This window comes from Lepidothrix coronata, unplaced genomic scaffold (genome assembly GCF_001604755.1).
Source record: "Lepidothrix coronata isolate B3197 unplaced genomic scaffold, Lepidothrix_coronata-1.0 Scaffold46, whole genome shotgun sequence".
NCBI classification, from domain to species: domain Eukaryota; kingdom Metazoa; phylum Chordata; class Aves; order Passeriformes; family Pipridae; genus Lepidothrix; species Lepidothrix coronata.
Window position 1 is genome coordinate 2,679,865 of NW_016690226.1, and position 12,975 is coordinate 2,692,839.

Consider the following 12,975-nt stretch of genomic DNA (forward strand, 5'->3'; position numbering starts at 1 on the left):
AGTATCCCACTGTTCATGGATCTGCCTAGCACTGCTGTAAATTCAAGGTGCGATTGCATCAGCTAATATTATTCCTGCCGTTCTCTTTGGTTCGAAATATCACCCGACTCATTTGGGTTAGATACGAGATGTAATTGCCTGGAAACCAGCACACAACTCCAGAAGGGTGCCTTGCTCATTATATTCACCTTGTCCAATAAAACATCCATGCTATTCCTGTGTTGGATCATGTCATCAGGACACTGCAGAGGGTGAGCTTTCATTTTCCCTTCCTGTGAACAAACCCCTTGAGAGGTACCAGGGGCTTTCTAAGGAATTCAGGTCATTATGGATTTTCTAAGCCATGGGAAACTCCAAGAAGTAAAAGCTCTTCAGGAGGTGTGTTGAAAAGTAACATGGATGGTCAGGCCTTCTTCTGTGAGTATATTAAAATACTGATGGTAAATATAGCACCCAATGGGTGCTGGGAACCCCAGGGACATTGCAGACTTGCAGAGAAAATTTCAGCTTCCTGATGACCTACAGGAATTTTGCCTGCTTCTGGCCTGCCTTTCTGATGCCCTGACTACCAATGACTATTTCTTCTCATGTGCTCTCTTTTCCAAAGTGAGCGCGATCCTGTTCCAGCATCTTGCCAAACTCTTGCCAGACTCCTCTGCTGCTGGAAGCATGGAGCAGTGTATACAGCCATCCTCACATGGCTGCAAAGGCAAACCAGGGCTCTCCCTTCCTGCAGACTGAAAGAGGAGTAGGTATGAGCTGCTAGAGGGAACTAAAAATAGAGAGTCTCTTCTCCAAGTAGACCAGGGATCCTGGGAAGAAAATGCCACATTCTTCATCGGCATGTAAGAGAGTAGGTTGGGAGAACGGGAAGGAAGAACAGCTACTAACTAGAAGACAGCACTGGCATGAGAACAAGTAGACAAAAATAGGCTATGAAAAAATGTGGGCTGCAAATGAGAAACAAGTTTCTTTCTGTGAAAGTGAGGTTCTGGAATAACCTGCCAAGAAAATTCCCAATGACTCTTAAGATGGACTGTGATAAATTAACAAGAGAGACTTTATGACTCAGTGCTTGTCACTGCCGGGAAATATGACGACTAGGAGATCCCCTCTAGCCCCACATTCCTATTGGTATGATAACAGAGGAATCTGTGTAGGGTGCAATAAATGCTGAATCACAGAGTGCTTTATCTAGCTGCCTGGCGGGACAAAGTCCTTCACACCTGTCCTGTCTTCAAGAACCTCCAGGAAAAAAAACAAAAAAACACAACAAATCAACCCCCCCCCCAAAAAAAAAAAACAACCCAGAAAACCAAAAACAAAACCAACAAAAAACCAAAACCACCAACCTTATGTAAATAATTGTGCTCTGACAGCACAAAGCATACAGCTACCAATGCCTGAGTTAGAAGAAAACCAGCTGAGCTACAGGCTCCTCTACACAGGGGAAGGGTGGTGGTGTGTGGGTATGAAAGCAAGAAGCCTCACTGTAAACAGAGAGGTACACACTCCAAGGTGAATGTGCTCCAGCAGCTTCAATACACTATTTCAATGTGGGAAAGAAACTCAGTACTTGGAACCATGTGGTGCTATCCCATGCACTTGCTCAGCCAAGTGTGTGCAGGGATCATGTCCACAGGGCATGACCATGTAATGTAGCGGAAAGTTCCCGCAGTTAACATCAACTGCTAAAACATCCACAGTTCTCCCACTGTCCCAGGATACACAATTTTTTTAGATGGTGTTTTCTTTCCTGTCTCCTAGGAGTTCCCCAAGGATGAGATCACTTTCTGCAGCGCAAGGCCAGCAAGCAGGATGCAGCTTACACTGATGCCTCACAACTGGATATTTACAGCATTGCCACTCTGGCTCTGAGAGCAGACCTTGGGGTAACAGCAGCAGCTGCAGTTTCGGTAGTACATAATTAGAAGTAGAGGCCAAGCAGAAGGCGGCCATGAAAAACTGGGTAAGGTAAGAGATAGGCCCCTTTTCTGGGCTCAGGAGAGTAACACTGCTCAGGAGGAGAGCACTTCTCCACAGCCCTCATGGCTGTTGGACTTGAGGAAGACTTTTCTGAGGCTTCTTCCAGACCTGTGGAGGTCATACAGATGTGGGTGCTTCCTCACCTTCTCAAAACCTGCAGCACAGGCTACTTGAAGCCATTGGGCCTCTGTCTGCTGCTCCCCACTGCGTTGCAGGAACATACCTGCACAGATGTGGCATCACTGTACAGCCACTGTCTCCATGGCTTGCACAGTCTGGTTACTCAGGGTGAAGGACACCTGAGAGTTTTCCCTGTTGCAGTACTTTCAAACACACATTATTTCTAATAACTGCCCCTGGTATCAAAGCTCAGAGCAAGAGGTTCCCACAGATCCCAGCTTCTAACACCAACACAAGGCAGTGGGGAAACTTCCACACCAACAGTCAGTACTCTTGTCCCAGAGAGCCTGGCTTAATCCCTCTCTGCCATAGCTAACAAAGTTCTTTTTTTTTTTTTTTAACCAGGCAGCTCAATCACAATCAAGACCAATGCTGTTATTTCCTAAACAACAGCAAGCTGACAGGGGAACAGAGGCAGACTGAGCAATGGCAGGTGGTTGTGGCACAAGAGCCTCAAGGCTTCCTGCCTTCCTGGCTCTTGCCAAGCTCCAGCAAGCAGGCAAACAGAGACATCTCATACCAGCTGTGACCTGTCCCTTCCTAAACAGCCAAGAGCAAGGAAAGGGCCCAAAACTTAAAACAGGATTTGAGGTGTGGCCTCATCAGTGCCAAACACAGGAAGATGATCACTGCCCTAGTCCTGCTGGCCCGCACTATTTGTGATAGTGGACGCTCTTGGCATCCACATGCCATGCAGTTTTCAGGTGGTGGCTGCTGGACACCACACAGAAAAGCAATTGCCTCAAATTCCAGTGATGAGTTTCCAAATAACCCATAGGTTCAAAGTTCTCCAGAGAGTTTTTTCTGCATTCATTTGTGGATTTTAAGTTAATTTTTATATCAGCCGCTTCCAGGTGGGGTCATGGTTGATCATTTCCTTTGACCTTGCTGCAGTATTTCCCAGCCCCAGAGCAAAGTGCTGTTCTAAATATGCTTGGGGGGTGGGGAAAAGTGGTTTTGCCCCATAGTTAATAGGGTCCCTAGAGCATCCCTGTCCCACCCGTTTTCCCAGCGTGGGGATGCCGTGGGATGCACCGCGTGGGGCACTTGGTGTATGCCGGCGTACCCGGTGTGGCACCAGCAGCACCTGCTGCGAGCGCTGCAGAACTGCAGGCGGATGGGAGGCGCCGGGACAGAGCTCCCGAGTCCCACTGCAGGGAGCCCCCGAGTTCCCGGGTTTGCCCCGCACAGTTGGGGGACCCCCGGCCAATGCATTTCACAGCGAGGCCAGAACCGTAAGTGCTCAGACAGCTGTAAAAGAAACCGAAAAAAATGGTTTCTATTAGCAAAAAGTGACCAAAAAAAAAAAAAAAGATTACCTTCTGTCTGGAGTGTTTACATTTTTAGAAGCAAAGAGGGGCTGTGGGAATATTGTTTCTCATAAGACTATTGGATTTGGTGATGTGCCCTTGATGCAAGCTTGGAAAAACGCAGAGACAAAAGGGGAGAAAAAAAGGTGACACTGGTGAAGGGACACAGAGGTGAGGGATTTCACCATTGTAATGGCTAATAGAGAGGGCAGTGCTAACATGCTTTGTTCAGAACTGGGATTGGGATTTCTCTGAAACCTGCCCTTTTAACAAAGTCTTTCTCCAGAGGGTTTTTATTGCACTGAGTGTCAGGTCTCAGCATCCTGAACTCCTGTGGAGGCAACAATTTGCTGAAATGCTGTCACAAATATCCCCCAAAAGGCATGCACACTGGATTTACTCTTCTTGGTATTTCTAAGATAAAAATTAAACAGAGCATATTAATTTAAACAAACCTTATTCCAACTACATCATCCATACAAAGACATACAGAAGGACACAAGCCCCAGAAAACAAGGTAAAAAAAGAAAAACCTTTCCATATCCTCCTTTACAACCATTAGCTTACCTTTCTCTTCAGCTCTGACCTGAGTCTCATCTATAACCATGCACCTGAACTATACAAAATGTGAAGACACCTCCTGGGACATCACCTTTGGACTCGATTTTCTCACTCATATGCTACAAAAAATGCACCAAAATCCAAAAGGTTCCTGTACAAACCCCACCCCAAGGTCCTTGCTTTGCCCAAGAGCAACACGCCCGAGGTGAGTGGCAGCCTGCAACTGCTTCTGCACCCGGCTGGGTATGATGCCAGTGGGAGGCTCTCTATCAGCAGCCTCGGGGGAAGGAAGGAGTCCTCTCTCTGTACCTATGCTGTGTGCAAGAAGCCATGTGTGTTCGTGCTGCTCCCTGCCAGTGCAAATCACCCAGTTCTCACAGGGAAAGCCCTCTGAGGTGATGAAGTGTGGGCTCTCACAGGCCACCCAGCCCCAGTCTTTCCACTGCCAGCACTAGGAACGACAGAAGTGCCAAGTATCTCTGCCCAGAGCAGCCAGGACAAAAGCACAGCCACCTCCCTGAGTGCTTCCAACCCACTCTCAGCCAAACTCAGTCTGCAGTCATGGCTGATCAGGCTGGAGCTGACACTGCAACCCAGAACGGGGCAAGGTTTATTCCTGATCCCCAGATTCCAGAAAAAAGGTACATCCCCCAGAATGACATGCAGCTTTAGCATTGCTGAAAACATGCAGTGTTTCAGGGGTGGGAGGGCACTTGCTCCTGGGGCAGGGGTGCTCCCAGTCACACAAAGGTAGGTTTCAGATCGTCTTTGAAATTCACCACAGGCTGGGGCCCACTGTGGTGCTCTGCCTGGTGGTCCATGCAGTCACTGGGCTCTGTGTCCGTGTCCGTGCTGCTGCTGTCCAGGGAGCCACGTGGGCTCTGGAAGCAGACCTCGCAGCAGGGCCGGTGGCAGCCGTGAAACATCTCCTCAGAGCTGCTGCTGCTGGAGTCAGAGTCTGGGTAGTAGTACAGTGAGCGCAGGGAAGGCTCAGCAGGTCCCCTTGGGGTGCCCCGCCACCGCCACTGCTCCTGCGGGATGCACGATGAAGCACCCTGGGACTCTGGCCATCCTAGCCACCCCTCTGGCTGAAGGCAGACCTCCCTAGGGATGGCTGGAGAGGATGGTGCTGGGGGGTGAAGGAACCCTCTGCCAGCTATCTCCCCTTCCCTTTCCAGGGACATGTGTGCTGACTCTCTATGGATCCAGCTGCCCACTTCCTTCACCCTCTGGTTGGCACGAGGGGATACATGTCCAGGGAAGTGGGTGGAGGCAGGGGGTAAAGGGACTCTCCGATGGTGCCTTGCCAGGTAGGGGCTGAGGGGTGTGTGGATGCTTGGGTAGCCGTCCTGGCCCCCCCATGTTTCTCCCTGGTCGCCTGGGGTGCCCCGGCTGCCAAGTGGGGGTCCTGCAGGTAAGGCCGGGCTGTAGTTTTTGCCGTCCAGGCTTAGCTCTTGCAAAATTTCCCACAGCTTCTCACTGTTTATATAGCTGACTTTGGGGGATGACTCCCAGGCTACACCACTTGAGTTGTCCTGGCCTGGCAGCTGCTCCGGAGGCTGCCCCTGCTCTGCAGGTGTCCCACGCTCCTGGACATCTTTCAGGCCACGTTCAGTGCTGCCCCCTGCGTTAAAAAGCAGCACCTGAGAGCAAACAGGCTCGTGGGTTGCATGTTCCTGAAGGGTCTGAGGATTGCTGCAAAGAGGCGGTGTATGCAGCGAGCAGGGAGGCTGCCACCCATCCTTCTCTGGATCCGGGGGGCAGCGGTCCCCTGGTGCATCCCCATGCCCCCCTGAGCTCCAGGTGCTGGGAGCTGCGGGCAAGGCACGGGGACTGCAGTCGCTCTCCGCAGACATCAGCCTCATCAGCTTCTCCTTGGCGCTGCTCACTTGCTCCTGCAGGCTTTCAATCACGGCGTTTTTCTGTGTCAGACAAATAAGCCTGTCAGGCACGGGGCAGGCAGAGGGTATGAAAACACTGCCAGCTTGGAAGCTGGCATTGCTAGAAAACAAATCGCCCCTCTCTGCATGGCAAGAGCCACACTGGCAGCCTGTGTGACCTCATCCTCCCCTGAAGGCCTCCAGATGGGAGTGTGGGAAGGGGGTCACTGGGGCAGGCAGCTCTCCAAGCTGGGGTGCTTCTATCTATGCAGTGCAGGTGAGAGAACAGGAGGCTGGGGGCTTTTCTGAAACAGAGCATCTGCCCTCTAAATTAACCAGGTTTGACCAGGCTGTGGCAACCAAGCTCTCCTGCACTTCTCCCTACAGATCTTTTTTTTAAACCCTCCAGATTATGCCTAAATTTTGGTGCTTTGGAGTGCAGAGTGATGTGACAAAACAAAGCAGCTCTTCCCGTCAGGAAGGAAGAGGCTGGTGAGGGATCACCAGCGTGGATAGGAGTGTAAAAAAAGGCTTCCCACCCTGCAAAGCCTTCAGCCCACAAAAGGTAAGGAGAGAAGCTGGTGTGGTTGAGGGGGCCTGGCAGAGCCCTGTACCTCGGTGAGCAGCCGCTTCATGGAGTTCTTCTCCCCTATCAGCTGGTAGAGCTGCTCCTCGCTGTACACCGAGCGGCAGCTCCTGCTTGGGCTGGTGAAATATTTTGCCATGTGGCTCACAGTTTGGCTTTCTTCTTCAAAGGCTTTCCACTGCTTGAGCTAGGGAGTAGAAGAGGATGTTATCTGCAGAGCCCCTGCCAACACAGCGGGAGGCAGGCACAGCTCAAGCGCGAAGGAGACAAAGGGACTTGAGAGGGGGAGACAAAGGCAGGGTGTGACAGGAGAGCAGAGACCAGTGGCAAGAGATGGCTCGGCGACGGGCTGCAGTGTCACTTGGAGCCTCCCACCCATCTGAGCCCTACCCTGTGTCTGGCTCCAGCTTTTAATGCAGAGGAGTCAGTGCCTGTCTGCACTGAAACCTCTAAGCACGCTGTAAAAGCCCCCTCCCTCTTCTCCCCCCTCCTGACTCTGTGACAGACAAAGACAGTGTCACGCATGCCCCCTTATCCCTGAATCACTGGTGACAGGCTGAAAACCAGTAATGCTTAGTACCTATTTTCTCATCTAGTGTCTGCATGGAAGCCTTGTGCAGCCCAGCTCCAGCTGCTTATTGATCTCAGATGAGCAATAGAAAAGCAAGCCCATTAGGAAAAACAAGGTAATGAATTAAAAGATCCAAGTTAAATAAAATGTTCAAGGGCCCCAGGCTCCCACAGAAAAATGGTACAGGCAGAGTGCAAGTACAGTTCATCAGCTCCTCTGCCCTCAGTCTGAGAGACCCGGCACTTGGCAAAGCATCGCCTGCAGGTTTGGTGCTTGTCAGAGGGAGACTGGATCCTTGCTCCCAAAGGCTGCTCATCTAAGGGGTTGGGACTCTGCAGTTACACTGCCTCAACTGAGGTAGGAAGGGACCTCTGGAAATCATCTAGTCCAAACACCCTGCTCAAGCAAGGTCAGATGGAGCAACCTGCCTAGGACTGTGTCCAGCCAGGCCTCAATTATCTCCAAGTATGGACCTCTCTAGGCAACGTGCTTCAGTGCTTTATGACTTTCACAGAAAAAAACAACCTTTTTCTTATGTTTAAATAGAATTTCCTGTGTTTTATTTTGTGCCCATTGTCCCCTGTCCTGTCAGTGGACACCACTGAGAAGAGCCTGACTCCCCCTTCCCTACTCCACCCCCACTGGTATTTATATACATTACTGAGATCCCCTGAGCCCTCCCTTGCACAGATGTGTTCTTTCTTCAGCTTCACCTCTTCCTCCCTTTCTCACCTCATGTCCTTGAGCCCAAACATCCCTTCAGACATTCAACTGAGTAAACAACTGTTTCCTCTCCCTGTAACAATGGGAGCATTATTCCCAATAACATGGTGGCCAGGCACACTAGGCTGCTCCTGGAGGACATGGGAAGCAGAAGAGCCTCACCTCACCCCAAAAGGCTTCCTCACTCATGGCAAAGCCCACCTTCCTTCTCTAAAAGCACAAAGGAGGACAGCCTCTCCTGGGGATCACCAGCAGCAGAAAAGTCTCTGAGCCTGGCAAGGCCATCTGGATGGCCTGAGCCCAGCTCCATCCCTGCCATGGGCAGAAACTTTCTGTGGGAGTGGGCCTGTGAGGTATGAGGAGAGGACAAGCGCATGAAGAACAGATCCCACCACCCACATTGGAGGACAACACCAGCTACTGCCTCGCCTCCACCTATGCTCTCTGCGTGGCTACCACTTGTGGCACATTCCTGCAGGAAGGTTCTGAGCAGCAGCTCTTCAACACACCTGCACTCCTTGGAAACCTTCCAGGACTTAAAGGGGGCCTACAAGAAAGCTGGAGATGGACTTTTTACAAGGACACATAGGGATAGGACAAGGGAGAATGCCTTTAAACTGAAAGAGGATAGGTTTAAATTAGATAAAAGGGAGAAATTCTCCACTATGAGAGTGGTGACATACTGGAACAGGTTGCCCAAGGAAGTTGTGGATCTCCCATCCATGGAAGTGTTCAAGGCCAGGCTGGATGGGGCTTTGAGTAATGTGGTCTAGTGGAAGGTTCCCTGCCCATAACAGGGGTGTTGTAGCTACATGATCTTTAAGGTCCCTTCCAGTACAAACCATTCTGTGATTCTATGATACTCCAGGAATTTGCTTGGGGAAGCAGAGCCACAGGGGGGCTTGGAAGATGAGCTGTGCAGGTGAGCCCAAACGTTTGGGGAAAAAAGCAGGAAAGTAAGTGCTTTGGCCCACAAGGCTGCTGTTGTTAAACTCTGAAAATGTGCCCGTTTCCAGCCAAGTGACAGGATAGAGGTGGAAGATACCTGTGGGACAAAGATGAAGCAGTTGATCGTGGTTGTACACACAAAAATTCCTCCAGAGGTAAAACCAAACAGCAAGTTGTGCCAAGTACGGAAGAAACGATGAACTAAGCAGATAGTGCCAGCAGCCAGGAAAACGAGGTTGACCCCAACGATGAGTGTCAAGGACTGGTTGACTGGTGAGGAGCTGACACTGTCGGTCAGACCGGCCAAGTAGGTCCCATACAGCAGGAGAATACTCTGGAAGCAGAAAAAAGAGGTTTCCAGAGTGTGGAAAATTACAGCCTGATGGTGTCAACCCCCACTTCAAACCAAGCCCGGTGAGCTCAGATACACTCAGTGCAATCCTAATTAATGCTCTTTGATCTATAATGCAGACCTTGAGTGCGCGCTGGTGACGCCGCAGCGAACGCCCGGCACACTGCTGCGGGCCAGAAGTGGGGCTGGGGAGAGAGGGCAGGAGGGAAGGTGCCCGTCGGCACCGGGAGTCCCAACCAAGCTGTGTGAGATGAGGGTCAGGTCAGCAGGTGATGCCACAGAGCAGGGGATGGCCAGGAGAGATAAGACACAAAACCCGCCCCTTGGGCAGCCTGGAGCAGGAGAAGCAAAGATAGACAGACAGACAGACAAACAGGAGACAGAAGTCCCTGCAGGGATGCAGCAGTGGGGTGCCGTCTAGGAGCAATGACATACCTCTGAAGGAGCAGGAAGGATGTTCGGAAGGACATTCAGAAGAAAAAGGCAAGAAGAAATGGCGGTTTAGACTGGAGGAAAGAGGATGTACTTGTTGCCTCTTTAAATAGCAATCCAGGAAACTACCAGGTGCGATTCTTCTCCCTTCCCTTTGCTGTTTCCTGACTCCAGCAGAAGGGAAAGGCACTAAAGAAGTGCTCTGTACACAGAGGAACTGACACCCCCCCCCCGAGCAGATCAGTTGTTTCAGAGCAGGCTGCCTCACCACACTGGCCCTCAAGTGTCCCCTAAATGTATCTTTCCAAGATAGTTTAATCTTTTTCAAGATTAAACTATCCAGCAGGATGAACCCTTCCTTCTCCAGGGGACACTAGCAGGAAACACCAAGTATCTTTTGCCCACCTCCATAGTGCAGGGTATGGTCTGCCTTCAGGATCATTTGGAAATAGCACCTAACAAAATCCCAAGCACCTGCAACAGCCTGGAATACAGAGAATATGATTTAAATTATTCCTATGCTACCTAGTAAGTGTAACCGTGTCTGCCTTAGTTTACTAAGAGTTATTGTTACTTGGGCACCAAGAAGTGCTTTGTGACCTGAGTGCAGATGTTTTTTAGACTCTTCAGGACCCTCTGTGCTGTGGCTGCTTGATGATCATGATGACCACTGCCAGGGTTAAGGTCTGGAGGGACACGGGCAAGAGAGGTTCATGTCCATAGTCTTTGGTGAGACTTGCAACTTCAGAGCACCACAGATTCTCAAGGCGGGGCTGTAATAGAGAGACCTGCCTCACTGGGAACTAGGCCGACACCTGACTCTGCTTTGTAGAATGTGAATTGGATCATAACCATGTCCACCATGGGGCACCTCCAAATGGCCCAAAGGCAAGTCAGCTTCTAATCCCTGAGCAAGAAAATAATCAGCACCAAAGTCCCATTTAAATTCATACAGTCTATCTGGGACACAGACAACAGCACTGCCGTCTAGTAAACTAGGACTTTCAGTAAGCACGGGACTTTTTTTTATTTTATTTTTTTTTATTTATGTTTGTTTATTTTAATCTTGAGCAGGGAATTTTGCTCCTAATTCCAGGCATGTCCTTGGCAAATAATTTCTGTTCATTGCTCTGTTCCAGTAAAACCAGGATAATACACTGAGTGGCTTCCCAAAGGGCTGAGCACATTAATGCTGTGGATGCTAAGAAGTGCTATGTACGCACAGAAATAAAGCCTACTCTCACATTAGTGTAAATCCAAACTAACTCCAGAGAAAGTACTAAGGAAATAACTCCACAACCCCCAGCAGGCAGAAGGGGACAGGGTCAGATACAACACAACACTAAAAAATATTACTTGGGACTGATAGTGGGAATGTTTTATTTCAGAAAGCATTTTGTAGGAGCTGTAGGCAAAGACATTACCTGTCTAAACCCTAACAAAAACTGCAGACAAAATCAGAGGTGGAGACACAGCACTGAAAACCCAGAGAATACCTACGTTCAATACCAAAGGACTTCTAAGGACAGGCTACACTAATGTCTTTGAAATCAAGTGTAGAGAGGAGGACTTGGCTGTGTTGTAAGGTCCCTTTCTGCTCTTTTTCCTACAATTTTGGGTAGATGGTCAGCGAGTATTACATTACAGTGAATCACAAAGGAACTGCCGGTACTGCACAGAGATGAAGCCATTACTGCAGAAAGGCTGTGATCTCACAAGCTTCATCAACATCAGCTTTCTGAAATGTGTCCAGCTTCTGCCATACCAGAGACACATGAGACCACAGATAATTACAGCAGTAATTACACCTACATAGTTACATCGGTATAACTAACACTTCTGGAATAAGAATGGCCATGTGCAGAGCTCCACCAGTGAAAGTGCACCCTGGTGGTATAATTAAGCCGATAAACATCCTGTAAAGGCAGGGAGCAAACACTTGTCATCGGCACCTCCTTGGTTTGGAGTCAGAGGACTCAGGGACTGAGCCACATGGTGCACCACTGCACTGGACGGCCTTCTGAGGCTTTATGGAAAGAGTGCACTTTAGAGAACAGCAAGACATGAGTTTTAAGAAGTGAGATAGATGAGGCACAGGGGGTTGCAGGGAGAGAAATAGAGAGACTGTATGTGCACTGTGTACAAAACAGAGATAATGAGGCAGGGAAAAAGTGGCTTACAGGGCTTTTACACTTTCTAAGATGGGACAGACTGGAAATAGGAGGGCTTTTGAGATGAACAGGAGTAGCTGGAATCTGCAATAGGCCTGTAGCTTGGGAGGGCAGCGAAACAACGAATGCTGCTAAACAGTTTATGTTGTAAGACAGAGAGTTATAATTCAAGAATCGATCAAGAGGTTACGTACCTTAAACCCTAAAATGAGAACGAGCCAAAGATCAGAATAGAGTGATGCACAGGACTGCACCCGGTTCATGGAGCAGGTCATGCCTTTCTCTGTCGCCTAGAAAGCAAGGGAAAGACTGAAGTGAAGGCTGCGGCCTGGGCACAGACTGAGAGGCAGACACATCTAAGCCGGTCTTCTCTGCAAATGTCTAAAAGGATAGGCCAAAGCTGGTGCTACCAGGGGCAGAAGGTTAAAGCAAGGAAGATTTTGGCATTCTGCTGCCAACAGGGCTGGTTAAACATTTCTCTAAAGCATATGCAGGTGCCATGGACCCCTCCCTGTGTCAACCACGTGATCTGCACAGACCTGGAAATTTTGCAGTGGACCCTCACCTCTGTAACAGACTGAACAAAAACCCAACCCAGAGTGACCAGAAGTTTTTCTGACTTGTTTTTCTTTCTACTGTTTTTCAAACAGCACCTCCAAATGCCTGGTCATCCACCAACTTTGTCCACAGAGTTCAGACAGAACATGGCAAAACCCTCCACCACCCCTCCTCATCCCCTTACCCGCAGTGAGACGCCGAGGCTTCGGAAGCACTGGACTGGATCGGCAAATACCCACGTCAAGAGCAACACAGCATCTGCCAGCACCAATGCTGCCACCATTGCCAGCAACTGGAGGTCTTTGATAATCTGCAAACACACAAGAAGTAAAAGGTACTCTGGGGAGCAAATGGACACCAATGACCTCCATCCCCTTGGGTCCCTTTCTAGTTGTTTCTTTCAAGCAACATGTCTATCCTACTACTTCACCCAGAGGGGAATCCAGTGGCTCACCTACATCAGAGTTGGCCACAGGATCTCTGTCTCCAGCTCCCAAACTCTTGGAGACCTAATCAGGCTTGGGGCCAAGCATAAACCCTCCCTGATGGTGTGGATAGCAGGTACATGCTGTGACAGAAAACAGTTCCTCCAAAACAAGACTATCATCCCTTATGTCCATATCACCAGCAGAGACAGAAAGGGTGGGGAAAAAAAGCTGGTAGTATTATGATTTTGAAAGTTTAACACAGATCCTGGTGTGTCAGGAATGGGACTCC

General features: G+C 49.7%; 1 protein-coding gene across 4 annotated transcripts in view; it reads right to left on the reverse strand.

Moving 5' to 3' along the window:
* Positions 1 to 3,916: 3,916 nt before the first annotated feature.
* Positions 3,917 to 12,975, reverse strand: part of GPR156 (G protein-coupled receptor 156) — a 38,345-nt gene continuing 29,286 nt past the window's right edge. For all 4 annotated transcript variants that reach the window (XM_017814774.1, XM_017814775.1, XM_017814773.1 and 1 more), the window contains 5 exons: positions 12,443 to 12,568; positions 11,895 to 11,990; positions 8,843 to 9,079; positions 6,532 to 6,690; positions 3,917 to 5,959 (listed from right to left, as the gene is read on the reverse strand). In XM_017814774.1, the coding sequence (XP_017670263.1) occupies positions 4,778 to 5,959; positions 6,532 to 6,690; positions 8,843 to 9,079; positions 11,895 to 11,990; positions 12,443 to 12,568 (1,800 nt within the window). In that variant the 3' untranslated portion in view covers positions 3,917 to 4,777. The remainder of the gene's footprint in view (positions 5,960 to 6,531; positions 6,691 to 8,842; positions 9,080 to 11,894; positions 11,991 to 12,442; positions 12,569 to 12,975) is intronic.